General features: G+C 55.2%; 1 protein-coding gene across 2 annotated transcripts; it reads left to right on the forward strand.

Moving 5' to 3' along the window:
* Nucleotides 1-879: 879 nt before the first annotated feature.
* Nucleotides 880-14,893, forward strand: RCN3 (reticulocalbin 3). 2 transcript variants are annotated; one of them, XM_079760107.1, is made up of 7 exons: nucleotides 880-995; nucleotides 1,394-1,641; nucleotides 3,482-3,684; nucleotides 4,756-4,928; nucleotides 8,750-8,810; nucleotides 13,746-13,945; nucleotides 14,401-14,893. In XM_079760107.1, the coding sequence occupies exons 2-7, from the start codon at nucleotides 1,400-1,402 to the stop codon at nucleotides 14,506-14,508; spliced, it is 987 nt and encodes a 328-aa protein (XP_079616233.1). In that variant the 5' UTR covers nucleotides 880-995; nucleotides 1,394-1,399; the 3' UTR covers nucleotides 14,509-14,893. The 2 variants fall into 2 exon arrangements, with proteins under 2 accessions (XP_079616233.1, XP_079616234.1); XM_079760108.1 differs by having other exon boundaries at nucleotides 905-995; nucleotides 1,377-1,641.
* Nucleotides 14,894-15,700: the final 807 nt, after the last annotated feature.

Genomic DNA, 15,700 nt, shown 5'->3' on the forward strand with positions numbered 1-15,700 from the left:
CTATCCACTGAGCCAAACCGGTTAGGGCTGGAGGAATTCTTGGCTGGAGTCTGACCTGACTCCTTTGTGGAGCAGAAGAGTTGTTCCCTCGCCCTAGCTGGTTTGGCTCAGTGAATAGGACTGAAGCGTCCCGGGTTCGATTCCGGTCAAGGGTACATGCCCAGGTTGCTGGCTTGGTCCCCAGTAGGGGGCATGCAGGAGGCAGCCGATCAATGATTCATCATTGATGTTTCTATAGCTCTCTCTCCCTCTCTGAAATCAATAAAAATCTTTAAAAAAATAAAATTGTGGCCCTGTCCGGTTTGGCTTGGTGGATAGAGCGTCGGCCTGCGGACTGAAGGGTCCCAGGTTCGATTCCGGTCAAGGGAACCTTCCCGGGGGTGGCGGGCTTGATCCCCAGTGGGGGCCATGCAGGAGGCAGCCGATCAATGATTCTCATCATTGATGTTTCTCTCTCTCTCTCCCTCTTCCTTCCTCTCTGAAATCAATAAAAAATATATATTTAAAAAAATATAAAATAAAATTGTGCTACGTTGTGCTAATCCTAGAGCAACAACAACAAAAAAGAGTTGTCCCCTCTATCAGGGAAGAGGATGGCTCCTCTGCCCCCTGGGTTCCCTTCTTTCTTAAACAAAGGGAGATGAAAATAAATCTCCCGTTAGAACAACTGGAGTTGTAGGCTCGGCGCCCTGAAGCCTGCCGGGAGTTGTAGTTCTCCGCGGCCGCGTCACCCGGCGTCTCCCACCCCGCCGGGCCTGGGAAGGGGCGAGGCCGAACTTCGGGAGCCAGCTCTCCTTTGTGGACGTGGCGAGGGCGGCCGCGGCCCGCCGGGCGCTCTCCGGCTCCGCCCCGCGGGGTCCTCCTCAGGGTATTGGCCGGGGGGCGGGGCCTCTGCGCTGCCGGAGGCGGGGCCTGGCTGGAGGGCAGCCAAACTGGGCATCTTTTTGGAGGACGCGGAGCAGCGCTTGGGGAGCACTGTGAGGCTGGATAGTTCGGTAAACGGAGGCGAGGGCGGGTGGCAGGCCCAGGGAGGACTGCGCAGGTCCGCTCGGGTCGTGGATTAGAGTCCAGGCTGGAAACGACGCCTGGGAACTTGCACGATTTCTCGCTTTTTAGCCACGACCCTGCCCCACACTTTGTGTGGGAAGTGTGCCACGTCTCCCGGTTGAATCCCCCCTCCCCCTCTTGCAGCTCCGGGGCCCCTCCAGGACTCCCCCAAAGCTGGTTTTACTTCTGAGAACCCAACTCTCCTCCCCCAGCCCTTCTTGAGCCCAAAACTTTGCGGCCAGCTACCATCAATCAGACTTTTCTAGGTCTCCCCTCCCCCATCCTCCTGTCTGTTCTCTGTCTTCTTCCCTGTGACCCCTGATTCCCAGCCTCCGCCACGCTTCAGGGCCTGATGATGTGGCGGCCGTCACTTCTGCTGCTGCTCCTGCTGCTCCGGCCCGGGGCCCAGGGGAAGCCCTCCCCGGAGGCCAGCCCTCACGGCCAGGGAAGGGTGCACCACCAGGCTCCCCTGAGCGAGGCTGCTCATGATGACGCCCATGGGAACTTCCAGTACGACCACGAGGCTTTCCTGGGACGAGAAGTGGCCAAGGAATTCGACCAACTCAGCCCAGAAGAAAGCCAAGCCCGTCTGGGGTAGGAGAGAGATGGGGGCTGGAAGACTCAAGGTTGTAATTTAAAACAGGGAGGTCAGGGGGAGGTAGTGGCCGGGCTGTGTGGGTATGTGTGGGAATAGCCTTCCAGGCAGAGAGACAGTAAGTGCAAAGGCCCTGGGGCCTGAGGTGTTTGAGGAACAGTGAGGTCCGTGTGGGTGGAACCCAATGGGCAAAGGGAGAGGGTGGTGGTGGCAGAGAGGGGACACAGGGGTGTGTGCAGGGCCTTTTGGGCCATAGTGGAGATTTAAGCTTTTCTCTGAATAAGATGAGAACCATGGGAGGGCTTTAGAGGGACAATGTGATTGGCTTAGATTTTAATGGAATCCTTTAGGTTCCTATTTGGGGAATAGACTAGACCCAGCGAGGAAGCGACGGCATTAGTCCAGGTGGGAGACGAGAGCCGAAGGCACCCAGACCGGGTGGAGATAGCTGTGGTGGCCAGGTCTCTGGCTGGGAGACTGCATGGATGGGGTTGGGTGAAGGAGGGATGAGGGAGGAAAAGCTGTGAGAAGCTAACACACTTAGCATAGCACTTACTGCAATGCCAGGCACTGTTCTAAGTGCTTTACAAGGGTTAACTAATGTATTCCCCACAGAGGGGGAAACTGAGGCACAGAGAGGTTTAGTGACCTGCCCACAGTCACACAGCCAGTAAGAGGAGGCTTCAGAATTTGAACCTAGAATGTCTGGCTGTGGAGCCCACGCTCTTCACAACAGCTCAAAGCTCAGGGTAGAGCGTGTGTGAGAGTCTTGGGGACAAAGCCTGTCCCCCACGGATCCCAGCAGAGACTGCCTGGCCCAGGCGGGGGCAGCAGGGCTGCCTCACATTCTACCCTGGCGACCAGGTCGCAGGGGCTAAGGGACAGTGACAGATAGGGCTCCTTGAGCGCTCGGTTAGCGGCTGGGCGCGGACCCAAACCTGGGGGGCGTGGCCAAGGGAGCGGGAAGGGGCCTGGGAGTCCACTGGGGAGACCTGAGACACGGGGTGTGAGGTGGGACCTACTGGGGTTTGACAGGCGCCGGTGGGGAGGGGAGCAGTGACAGGATCCGCCAGAGCAGGAGGAGGGGAGCGGGGAAGCCGAGCCCGCGAGGTTGCGGGCGATGGTCCTAGGTCAGCGCCTGCTCACGGGTGAGAAGGGTAGGGCGCGCATCGTGGGGCAGGACTGGAGGAAGAGGGTCCTGACACTGACCGGCACGGCCAGGGAGGAGGCGGAGCAGGAGGCGGGTTAGGAGGGAGGGTCCTAAAACTGGCCGAGCCCGGGGAGAGGGGCGGGGCAAGGGGCGGGGCTGAGGCGGCGAGGGGGTGTGGCTTTGTCCGTTGTTCAGAGGCAGGCTTGTGTTTTTAGTTTTTTGTTGTCCAGACTATTACTAGAGCAGTCTTGGGACCGGAGCCCTGCGGCCAGGGGCGCAGTGTGACGCCCTTCCCGCTGTCCCCACTCCAACTAGGACAAGCGGGACAAGGAACTCGGCAGGTCGAGGGGCGGGGCCAGAGCGAAGGGCGTGGCCCGGGTTGTCTTAGCTTCTTCCCCGACCCGGGCGTGTCTTGGGCCGCAGCGCCAGCCACAGGCCCTCTGGGTGTCGGAATGGGCCGATCGCCTCTGGGGGCGGGGCCTTGGTTGAAGGGGCGAAGTCCTGATGTGGGCGTGGCCTCAGGATTGACAGGTGCCTCCCCCAGTTGGCGGGCGGCTCTGGACCTTATTCGTAGTAGGAGGTGTGTCTTTAGGGGGCGTGGCTATCGCATGAGGGGCGGGGCCTGGACGGCGGGATGCTCCCCGGTAGGCGGGTCCCGAGATTGACGTGTTCTCCGCCCCGGTCCCCAGGCGCATCGTGGACCGCATGGACCGCGCGGGGGACGGGGACGGCTGGGTGTCGCTAGCCGAGCTCCGCGCGTGGATCGCACACACGCAGCAACGGCACATACGGGACTCGGTGAGCGCGGCCTGGCACACGTACGACACGGACGGCGACGGGCGTGTGGGTTGGGAGGAGCTGCGCAATGCCACCTATGGCTACTACGCGCCTGGTATGCGGCGAGACCCCGACCTCTGCTGCTCACATACACCGTGACCCCGACCTTTATGACCCCTAATAGTGAGAACCTTTAGCCCATTAACTAGAATCTCTGACCTTTGACCCTTGATACTTGACCAGGGTCTACTCCTAAGACCCCATTACCCTGAGACCACCCATCCCGGATTTCTGGCTTCTCATTCCGGCATCCACAACCTCTATAACTCTGGGACCAGGGGACTTCAGATCCTTGACCAGGGACCTCTACCTTCCATGCCCCTGCCCTCTGACCTCTCATCCTGAGAATCCCAAAGCCATTTACTCTGCTCTTTGACCAATGGGTTCCCTCCTCCCTGTCCCCATGCCCCAGCCCTGGGCCCCTCTAGCTCTTGTTCTCTCCCTCCTGTACCCCGTCCCCAGCCTGTCCCTCATATACCCCCGGAGAGGTCTTTCCACACCCAGAGCTTCCGCTGACCTGCTGCTGCTCACAGCCCCCGTGACTCCCTGGGCCCCCAGGAGACAGTCCCAGGTCCTCAGCCCCACCCGGCCTACCCTCTAGCTTTGTTCTTCTGCACTTTCTGGCCCAGTCACATTCTTCAAACCTCCACACTCGGCACATGCTGTTCCCTCTGACAATGCCCTTCCCCTCCTCTCTGCCCAGCAACCTGCGGCAGCAAACCTACTGCGTCAGAGCATGACTTGGGGGCCCAAGAGCCAGTGTTAACGCAAAGCCCATCATTCCCGCCTGTGTGACCTTGGATGAGTTGTTTCCTCTCTGGGAGTCAGTTTCTCCTTCACAAAGTGAGAATAGACTGAAGAACGCTGCTTGCTCTTTGTGCGGGTTCAGTGCCACATTGTAGCTAAAGAGCTTATGAGCGTATCGTCAGCTCTTACTGCAAGGTAGCCAATACATGCAGATAATGAATATGAATTGTGTATGATGAATTCAGTGGAGGTCTGCCTGCCCTGCCCCTCCGTCCCCTCGCCCCCCCCCCCCGCCCCCGTTAGATCCCTTTGTCTTCCTCTTCAGCGTGCCGGTTACCCATGAAAGCACCTCTCAGCCGCTCCCTCCCTCCTTTCCTAGGCGAGGAATTCCACGATGTGGAAGACGCAGAGACCTACAAGAAGATGCTGGCGCGGGACGAGCGGCGTTTCCGCGTGGCTGACCAGGATGGGGACTTGCTGGCCACTCGGGAGGAGCTGACAGCCTTCTTGCACCCCGAGGAGTTCCCTCACATGCGGGACATCGTGGTTGCTGTGAGTGGGGGCCGGCCTGCCAGCGCTAACCTTGGGAGTTCCAGTCCCCGGTCCCCTGACACCTTCCCCAGGAAAGCCAGGCCACAAGGGCCAGTCCATGGAGGGTGACATCTCCCAGCCCACCCTGACCCCCCAGCGTCACCATTGGTGAAAGGGTTTATACCCACTTCTGCCGTGCCTAGCGCTGCACAAATTACTTTAAAAATGTAATTGTATGCATTTCTCAAATAGGTAACATACTGATGTGGTTAAGCACCCAAAAGATGCAAAAAAGGTGAACAGTCTTCTTTTCTCCCATGTCCCTACCCTGTCCCCCGCAGTCCCGTCCCCACAGGTGGCCCCTTATGTCTCCATCCAAAGCTGCTTTGTGGGGCTATGGCAAAGCTGTTAGGATCCAGGGCTCTGCGGCCAGAAGGCCTGGTTTCAAGTCCCAGCCCTGCTGTTCCTGGCTGTGTGACCTTGGGCAAGTTATTTAACCTCTCTGGACCTGAATTTCCTCATCTGTAAAGGGATGGTACTGATCATGATCCCTATCCGGAGGGTGGAAATAGGGACTAGATGAGTTCATGCGTGTAGCACTGTAACACTGGCCTGGGGCAAATGCTCATTACGTCATTTTACACACACGTGTCAATAGTTACAGGGTAGGAATGGCTGGATCGTGGGGATCAGAGAGGAGAGCTGGCACTAACCCCTTACACTTCCCAGCCTGCAAGCCCAATGTCCCTCTTTTAGAGCAGACAGTGTAACACCTCTTTTTTAAAAAAATATATGTTTTTATTGATTTCAGAGAGGAAGGGAGAGAGAGAGAGAAACATCAATGATGAGAGAGAATCATGGATCAGCTGCCTCCTGCACGCCCCCCACTGGGGATCGAGCCCGCAACCTGGGCATGTGCCCTGACCAGGAATCGAACCCAGGACCCTTCAGTCCCCAGGCCGACGCTCTATCCACTGAGCAACACCGGCCAGGGCCACCCCTTTATTCTCCCGAGTTAAGATTATTTAACAAACCCTGACTGAGCATGTCCTGTGTGCCAGGCACCCTTAACACCTTTCTTTACCTGCATTACCTCAATTTATTTTTATTCATTTTTTGTTAATCTTCACCCAAGGCTATTTTTTCCATTGGTTTTTAGAGAGAGTGGGAGTGGGGAGAGAAAGAGAGAGAGAGAGAGAGAGACATCGATGTGAGAGAGACACATGGATCGGTTGCCTCCCACAAGCACCCTGACTGGGGCCAGGGATCGAACCTGCAGCCCAGATACCTGCCCTTGACCGGGAATTGAACCTGCGACCCTTCTGTGTGCAGGCCGATATTTATTTTTTATTTTTAAATATTTTTTTATTGATTCCAGAGAGGAAGGGAGAAGGAAAAATAGAAACATCAACGATGAGAGAAAATCATTGATCGCTGCCTCCTGCATGCCCCACACTGGGGATCGAGCCCACAACCCGGGCATATGCCCTGACCAGAATTGTACCATGATCTCCTGGTCCATAGGTCGATGCTCAACCACTGAGCCACATGGGCCGGGCAAGCCCACATTACCTCAACGTAATTGTCCGTGGCAGCCCTATGGTGGTGGCCTGTCATCTTTGCTTACAGATAAGGATATCTAGGCACAAAGAGGTCACTCTCCAGGATCCCCCAGATGAGAAGTGCCACAGCCTGGATTTGAACCTAGACCATTGAATCCATGGCCTCAACCAGGGGTCCGCAAACTAGAACCCGTGTCCAGTGAACTAGAACCTGTAGCCAAATCCAGCCCACAGAATGTTTTTGCAAGTCAAGTTTTATTGTAACACAGCCACGCCCATTTGCTTACATATGCTCCAGCTGCAAAATCGAGTCAGTTCAACAGAGAGTGTACAGCAGGTAAAGCCGAAAATACTTACTACTAGAGGCCCGGTGCACGAAATTCATGCACTCGGGTGGGGGTAGGGGGGTGTCCTCTCAGCCCGACCTGCGCTTTTGCAGTCTGGGAGCCCTCAGAGGATGTCCTACTGACAGCTTAGGCCTGCACCCTGTAGGTAGGGAGCAGGCCTAAGCTGTCAGTCAGACATCCTTAGCACTGCCATGGAGGCAGAGGTGGGAGAGGCTCCCGCCACCGCCACTGCGCTCGCCAGCCATGAGCCCGGCTTCTGGCTGAGCGGTGCTCCCCCTGTGGGAGCGCACTGACCACCAGGGGGCAGCTCCTGCGTTGAGCGTCTGCCCCTGGTGGTCAGTGGGCATCGGAGGGACCGGTCGTTCTGCTGCTCAGTTGATTTGCTTATTAGCTTTTTATTATATAGGATCTGGCCCTTTATGGAAAAAGTTTGCCAAGCCCTTGTCTAAACTCTGCTGTCATCACTCACATCCGTGGACAGTGAGCATAACCTCCCCATGTACAGATTTCAAAACGTGACTTTTAGCCCAAATTGTGCTATAAAAGAGGAACTAAAGGAAAGTCGCTTATAGTAACTAACAGGAATTTCAGCATGTGCTTTAGAGTTATCAGAGTCAGCAAATAACATAGGGCATTCAATTCCACTTGAATTTATAACAAAAAATAAAATTTTCAGTGAAAGTAGAGCCCACACAGTATTTGGGATTAGTATAGGTATATCTCACATACTATTTGGGACATACTTTTACCAAAAAAATGATATGTCTGAAACTGAAGTAACTTAGCACCTGTCCTCCAAGGAGATCCCAAACATTGTGCGGGACAGACTTCTCCTGGAGAATGATTTGTTGTTCGTGGGGAAGTTGAATGGAATTGAGAAGCCTGTGTTTTATCTGTCAACCCTAACCTGTCGGAGCCCGACTCTGCCAGAAGACATGCTGGAGGGTCAGGTGCCGGTTTACCCTCACAGGGAGTGAGTCTGAATGCAAAAATGAGGAACAGAAGCTGTTTGCTCAAGAAGTGAAGGGAAAAAAGCAGAGCAGAGGTTTGGAAAGTGTGTCAAATGTCAAATAGTACACCCGCTGAGTTGGTGTCTAGGCTCTGCCTTTTTAAAATTTTTATTAAATACATTTTTATGTATTCAGGGAGGAAGGGAGAGGGAGAAAGAGACAGAAACATCAATGATGAGCCGAAACCAGTTTGGCTCAGTGGATAGAGCGTCGGCCTGCGAACTCAAGGGTCCCAGGTTCGATTCCGGTCAAGGGCATGTACCTTGGTTGCGGGCACATCCCCAGTAGGGGGTGTGCAGGAGGCAGCTGATCGATGTCTCTCTCTCATCGATGTTTCTAACTCTCTCTCCCTCTCCCTTCCTCTCTGTAAAAAATCAATAAAATATATTTTAAAAATAATAAAAAAAAGAAAGAAAGAAAGAAACATCAATGATGAGAGAATCATTGATTGGCTGCCTCCTGCATGCCCCCTACTGGGGATTGAGCTGCAACAAGGGCATGTGCCCTTGACCAGAATCGAACCTGGGACCCTTCAGTCCGCTGGCCGATGCTCTATCCACTGAGCAACACCAGCCAGGGCTAGACTCCGCCTTTTAAAGGGAAAGCGGCCTCTGCCCCTTGGAGCGTGTGGGCTGGGGCATGAGGAAGTCAGGGATGCAAAATCGCTCTTGTGTGGACCGACCTGTGCATCAGGACATCTGGGTCCCTGCGCCCCCCCCCCCCCCCAAGTGCAGGGAGGGCCTGCATTATTATGGCACCCCCAGAGAGCCCCCAAATTTCCCACATGCCCTTGGGGACAGTTATGCCCTGTTGAGACTGCTCTGCTCCAAGGCCTGGTCCCACAGCCACCCCCAATGAGATCCCCTGAGAGGACCTCACACCCTGACCCCAGGGGTCCAGCCCTAACGCCTCTTTCTCCCCAGGAAACCCTGGAGGACCTGGACAAGAACAAAGATGGCTACATCCAGGTGGACGAGTACATCGGTGAGTGGGACCTGAGTCTCCCCCTGGGGATGCTTGTCCCCTCCTAGCCCAGGTGGCAGCCCAATGCATGATTGCATGGCATGATTGCATGATCCCCCATACGAGAACAGAGGCCGGGGTGCTGCTTGAGTTCATTCAGCCACCAAACATTTGTGAGCACCTACCCGCCCCCAGCAAATCTTTTTTTTTTTTTAATATATTTCATTGACTTTTTACAGAGAGGAAGGGAGAGGGATAGAAAGCCAGAAACATCGATGAGAGAGAAACATCGACCAGCTGCCTCCTGCACACCCCCTACTGGGGATGTGCCCGCAACCAAGGTACATGCCCTTGACCGGAATCGAACCTGGGACCCTTCAGTCCACAGGCCGACGCTCTATCCACTGAGCCAAACCGGTTTCGGCCCCAGCAAATCTTTATCAAATGCCTGCTATGGGCGAGGCCCAGGAAACATTTATCGAATGCCTTCTGTATGCCAGACCAAGGAAAACATTCTCAAGCACCGACTGTGGGCCGGGGCCAGGACACATTGAGTGTTAGTGGTCGAGGATACAGCAGAGACTGTCACAGAACAGGTGCCTTCCTGGGAGGGTCTGGAGTTTCTACAAAAACAGGGCTCGGGCTGCGTTTGCTTGGGATAGGGCAGTGGTCGGCAAACCACGGCTCGAGAGCCACATGCGGCTCTTTGGCCCCTTGAGTGTGGCTCTTCCACAAAATACCACGTGCGGGCGCGCACGTACAGTGTGATTGAAACTTCGTGGCCCATGCGCAGAAGTCGGGTTTCAGCTCTCAAAAGAAATTTCAATCGTTGTACTGTTGATATTTGGCTCCGTTGACTAATGAGTTAGCCGACCACTGGGCTAGGGAGTCAGCGAGCTGGTCTCGAACCTGCATTTACCCAGCAAAGTGTAAGATGTCTCCTGTTCCTTTGGTGTTGGGGAGCCCTATGACACCTCCAAGGGGAAAGCTATTAAGTATGGAATTGTTAAAAGTGTTAAAAGTTTTTTTTTTGTTGTTGTTGTTAATCCTCACCTGAGGGTATTTTTTCCATTGATTTTAAAAATTATTTAAAAAAATATTTTTATTGATTTCAGAGAGGAAGGGAGAGGAAGAGAGAGATGGAAACATCAGTGATGAGAGAGAACCATTGATTGGCTGCCTCCTGCACGTTCCTCCCCTCCCAGTCGCGACCCACAGGTTGAGAACCGCTAGCAGGGTCGCCTAAGACCATCGGAAAACACAGATATTTACATTACGATTCATAACAATAGCAAAATTACAGTTATGAAGTAGCAACAAAAATAATTTTATGGTTGGGGGTCACCACAACATGAGGAACTGTATTAAAGGGTCTCGGCGTTAGAAAGGTTAAGAACCACTGATTTAGAGAGAGTGGTTGGGAAGGAGGGAGGGGGAGAGAGAGAGAAGAACATCAACATCAGAGAGACACATTCATTGGTTGCCTCCTGCACACACCCCAGTTGGCTCTGGGGAGGGGCTGGGATGGAACCCAACCCTTTGTTTCATGGGCTGGTGCTCTAACCACTGAGCACACTGGCCAGGGCGGAATTGTTCAAAGGTTGAACACATTTTTCTATAGAACGTTTTTATGGAACAAACAGCAGGCAGGCAGGACATTTTTATGTAAGCCTAATTTAAACAAATTTTGATGATTGATTTTAGAGAGAGAGAGGAAGAAACTTTTTTTTTTTGCAAGAAAGAACTCGAGCATCACAGTTGAATCATAACAGTAGCTGATACAGTCTGTGGTGACTGTGGTTAACATCTTGTAAATTCATTTAATCGCCACGGCAACCCTGCGAGACGGGTATTACCCCACTTTACAGATAAGGAAGCTGAGGCACAGAGGGAAAATCCCGGACTGAGGCCGCCTGCCAGGCAGCTGGAACAGGACTTAGTCCAGGCAAGCAGACCCAGGGTTCTGTCCGGACATCCACACCGCAGGGTCCCTGTGGGGCTCCGGGGACAGAGACATGGGCCGAACCCCAGGATCCCCCCCAAAATGTGATTTCGTCCTGCTGAGTGGTGTGGGGAAGGGCATGAAGGAGGAGAACTGAGGGGGCAGAGTGGGTCCTGACCCAGATGGCGGGGTGTCGGGAGAGATGGGAGAGGTGGGGGTGCCCAGTGCTTACAGGTACAGGCTCTGGAGCCAGCCTGCCTGGTCCCCTGCCACCTCCCAGCCACGTGACCTTAAACAAGTCCCTCGCCCTCTCTGAGCCTCCGCTCCCTCATCTGTAAGTCGGGGTGATGGAGCACCACCCCCCACCTAGGACCACATATAGTCAACACAAAGGCCATCAGTGGGTGAATGGATAGACAAAGGGAGTAGATGTAGGCAACCGGGTATTTGTTGGCCGTGAAAAGGAGTGAAGTACTGGTATTTGAAAATATCGTGCCAAGAGAAGGGCCACAATATTGTCCGACTCCATTCATCTGCAGTGTCCAGACTAGGAAAATTCACTGAAAAAGCAAGTAGGTTAAGTGGTTGTCAGGGGCGGGAGGGAGAGGGTCCTGGGAGTTACTGCTTAATGGGAAAGGGGTGTCCTTTGGGGTGATGGATGAGAACGTTCTGGATGGAGGCTGCATGACATTGTGAAAGTCACTAATGGTGAGTTTTGTGTTGTGAGCTTTTTACCCCACAATGGAAACACACCCAACTCCCACCTACCATTGCCATTTCCGGTAAGAAATGATCACTCAGGCCTCCGGGTGTGGCTCAGCGGTTGAGCATCCACCTCTGAACCAGGGGGTGACAGTCCGATTCCCTGTCAGGGCACATGCCCGGGTTGCCGGCTCCATCCCCAGTCGGGGGCGTGCAGGAGGCAGCCGATCAATGAGTCTCATCATTGATGTTTCTCTCTCTCCCTCACCCTCTCCCTTCCTCTCTGAAATCAATTAAGAAAAAAAAAAAAAAAAAGGAATGACCACTTAGGACCATTAAAGAAAAAAAAGGGCATTAACCGGTTTGGCTCAGTGGATAAAGCCTCGGACTTCGGATTCAAGGGTCCCAGGTTCGATTCCGGTCAAGGGCATGTACCTTGGTTGCGGGCACATCCCCAGTAGGGGGTGTGCAGGAGGCAGCTGGTCGATGTTTCTAACTCGCTATCCTTCTCCCTTCCTCTCTGTAAAAAATCAATAAAATATATTTTTTAAAAAAGAAAAAGAAAAAAAAGGAAGAAGCTCGGTGCTGGCTGCCCCTGGCCTGGCCCCAGGGGAGGAAGAGTTGGGGGCTAATTACCGGGCTTTGTCTGGTGTAAAGGCTGTCGGTTGTAATGGTTGTAATGGTTGTAACGTCTGGGAAATCCCTCTGTGGAGTACTTGCTCCAAGGCAGCCCCTGGCACAAGGAGTTTTGCAAACATTTCCAAATAATTGAAACAAAAGATCTCTTATTACACCTAAAAATGTAACAATAAATTGATATCTTTTTTTAAAATTATTATTTTTTGATCCTTTGAGGATATTTTTCCATTGATTTTTTTAGAGAGAGTGGAAGGGAGGGGTAATGACAGAGAGAGAAACATCGATGTGAGAGAGACACCTCAACCGGTTGCCTTCCCCAGGCACCCAACCAGGGCTGGGGACCAATCCTACAACCAAGCTACATGCCCTTGACTGGAATTGAACCCAGGACCCTTCAGTCCGCAGGCCGACGCTCTGTCCACTGAGCCAACCCGGCCAGGGCAATAAATTGATATCTTTTTAAAAAATATATATTTTTTTATTGATTTCAGAGAGGAAGGGAGAGAGACAGAAACATCAGTGATGAGAGAGAATCATGGATCGGCTGTCTCCTGCAAACCCCCCACTGGGGATGGAGCCCACAACCCGGGCAGGTGCCCTTGACTGGAATCGAACCTGGGACCTTTCAGTTCGCAGGCCGATGCTCTATCCACCGAGCCAACCTGGCTAAGGCTAAATTGATATCTTTTTTAAAAAATATATATTTTATTTATTTTTTACAGAGAGGAAGAGAGAGGGATAGAGAGTTAGAAACATCGATGAGAGAGAAACATCGATCAGCTGCCTCTTGCACATCTCCCACTGGGAATGTGCCCGCAACCAAGGTACATGCCCTTGACCGGAATCGAACCTGGGACCCTTGAGTCTGCAGGCCGACGCTCTATCCACTGAGCCAAACCGGTTTCGGCTAAATTGATATCTTTAAAAAAAAAGCCCTGGCTCAGTTGGGTGGGCATCATCCCAGGCACCAAAGGGTGGCCAGCTCCATTCCAGGTCAGGGCCCCTGCCCGGGTTTGGGGCTTGATCCCTGGTGGGGGCATGCAGGAGGCAGTCCGTGGATGTTTCTTTCCTCTCTCTCTACAAACCAATAAACTATCCTTAAAAATAAATAAAAGAGCCGAAACCGGTTTGGCTCAGTGGATAGAGCGTCGGCCTGCGGACTGAAGGGTCCCAGGTTCGATTCCGGTCAAGGGCATGTACCTTGGTTGCGGGCACATCCCCGGTAGGGGGGTGTGCAGGAGGCAGCTGATCGATGTTTCTCTCTCATCGATGTTTCTAACTTTCTCTCCCTCACCCTTCCTCTCTGTAAGAAGTCAATAAAATATCTTTTTAAAAAAATAAATAAATAAAAGAGTGGCTCCAACAGTCCCTGGGAGGCTCTCAGGGTGACACTCGCGCACTCGCCCCTCCTTCATACGGAGCACCTGCTGTGTGCCAGGCTCCGAGCCGAGCCACACAGTGCACACAGTGTTTCACCTGGATCTCAGTCTGACTGATGGACCGTCCAGTCGATCAATAAACCACTGGTCAATCAAGTCCATTTCACGCGTAGCATCATGATCACGTGTGAATCGGGCGTTGTTACTAATCCCATTTACACTGAGGCTAAAGGGGGAGAAGGGGTGGCTTGGGTCTCCGGGTCCCTGAGTCGCCGCCTCTCGCCCCGACCCCAGCGGACCTGTACTCGGCGGAGGCCGGGGAGGAGGAGCCGGCCTGGGTGCAGACCGAGCGGGAGCAGTTCCGGGACTTCCGGGATCTGAACCAGGACGGGCGGCTGGACGGCAGTGAGGTCGGCCACTGGGTGCTGCCCCCCGCCCAGGACCAGCCGCTGGTGGAGGCCAACCATTTGCTGCACGAGAGCGACACGGACAAGGTGCTGATGGGGCGCGGGCTGCGCTGGGGGGGCGCCTGGTGCACGCGTGACCAGGAGCGGGGCCTGGAGCTGTTTGGCTGGAGAAAGGGAGAGAGGGACTGAGGGATGGGGGGACCAGAGAGAGGAGGGGACAGGGACCCGGGGGGGTGCAGGGACCCGGAGAGAGGAGGGCAGGGACCCAGAGGGAGGGGGGCAGGGACCCGGAGAGGGGGGGACAGAGACCCAGAGGGAGGGGGGCAGGGACCCGGAGAGGGGGGGACAGAGACCCAGAGGGAGGGGGGCAGGGACCTGGAGAGGGGGGGACAGGGACCCAGAGGGGGGGGGCAGGGACCCAGAGGGGGGAGCAGGGACCCAGAGGGGGTTGGGGGCAGAGACCTGGAGCCATTACTTAGGTCCAGAGAGGGGTCTCACATGCAGGGGACTGAGCTGCCCTGCTGACCTCTGACCTCCATCAGGACGGGCGTCTGAGTAAGGCCGAGATCCTGGGCAACTGGAACATGTTTGTGGGCAGCCAGGCCACCAACTACGGCGAGGACCTGACACGCCACCACGACGAGCTCTGAGCCGCAGCGCCCACCGCAGCGCCCACCGCAGCCTCGGCCCCGGGATGACCAGGGGAGGGCCCAGTGGCCAGGCCCCCTCCGTGTCCGGCCCCGCAGGATGCGGACACAGCCCGTGGCCTGCCCCGGGCTCTCACGGACGGACACACCGGTCAGGTTCTCTCCTTGAGACACCTCATCCCCTCTCATCCCCACCCCAGGGCCCCACAGGCCTGCAGAGAGAGGGACCCGCTTCTCACTGGCAGACCCTCCAGGCACCACACAGCTCCCGATCCGAGCCTCACCTACAGACAGGAAACCCCCCGCCCCGCCCTGCACTGGCCCACCCCACGGGCACCGCCCCAGGACGCCGCTCTGCAGGGAGGCAATAAACCCAGTGCTGGGCCTCCTCCCTGTGTCTTTCTGAGGGGCGGGGGGGGGGGGGGTAAGGGGGGGAGGGGCTGGGAAGGAATTGGCGTGGGGGGGGGGCTGACTTGGAGAGGAACATGCTAGGAGTTGGGGGGACTGTGCTGAAGGAGGGGACAGAGTATCTGAAGGGGCGGCTGTGGGTGTTGGCAGGTTCGAGGGCGTCCCTGGGGATGAAAAAGGAAACCAGCAGCCTGCACCCAGCAGCGAGCAAGCCAGACAGAGAGCTCTGCCTTCTGCACAGCAAGGGCTGGCAACGCTCTTAATCAGGTGGCGGGCAGGGCCTCGTTAGTACACGGAGTGAGGGAGTGAGCCCTGGGGGGAGAGCGGTTCCGGCAGAGGGGACAGCAGGTGCAAAGGCCCTGTGGCAGGAGAGGGCCTGGTGGGTGAGGGTCAGCAGGAGGCCCCGTGTGGCTGGAGTGGCGTGAGGGTGGGCGGTGAGGGCAGCGAGAGAACCGGGATCAGGTCATGGTGGTCCCAGTTTGATGGGACAAGATAGAGAGCGGCGGGCACCCAGAAATACTGGGACGGAATGTACTCTCCGTGCGCCAGGGCCCCTGGAGAGTCCTGAGCGGAGGGTGGGTGTGAACTGACTCGGGTTACAACCGTCTCTCTGCTGCCGAGTTGAGGCAGAGGCAAAAGGATGAGGACGTAACAGACGTTTATTCCTCCCGCAGCCCCCTGGGGCCCCTGGTTAAATCCTCTAGAACGGAACATGCCCTGTTGGTCCCAGCGATTCCACTCCTGGTAGCTCCCGAGTGGAAATAAAGTCGCCGAAATAAGGTTCTGG

This window comes from Cnephaeus nilssonii (genome assembly GCF_951640355.1).
Source record: "Cnephaeus nilssonii genome assembly, chromosome: 20".
NCBI lineage: Eukaryota > Metazoa > Chordata > Mammalia > Chiroptera > Vespertilionidae > Cnephaeus > Cnephaeus nilssonii.

Bases quoted from the DNA above. Each gene is read 5' to 3' on its own strand.
- RCN3 (XM_079760107.1), top strand. From the start codon at position 1,400: ATGATGTGGCGGCCGTCACTTCTGCTGCTGCTCCTGCTGCTCCGGCCC. The intron at 3,685-4,755 runs GTATGCGGCGAG...CTCCTTTCCTAG, and splicing joins CTATGGCTACTACGCGCCTG to GCGAGGAATTCCACGATGTG. The intron at 8,811-13,745 runs GTGAGTGGGACC...CCCCGACCCCAG, and splicing joins CCAGGTGGACGAGTACATCG to CGGACCTGTACTCGGCGGAG.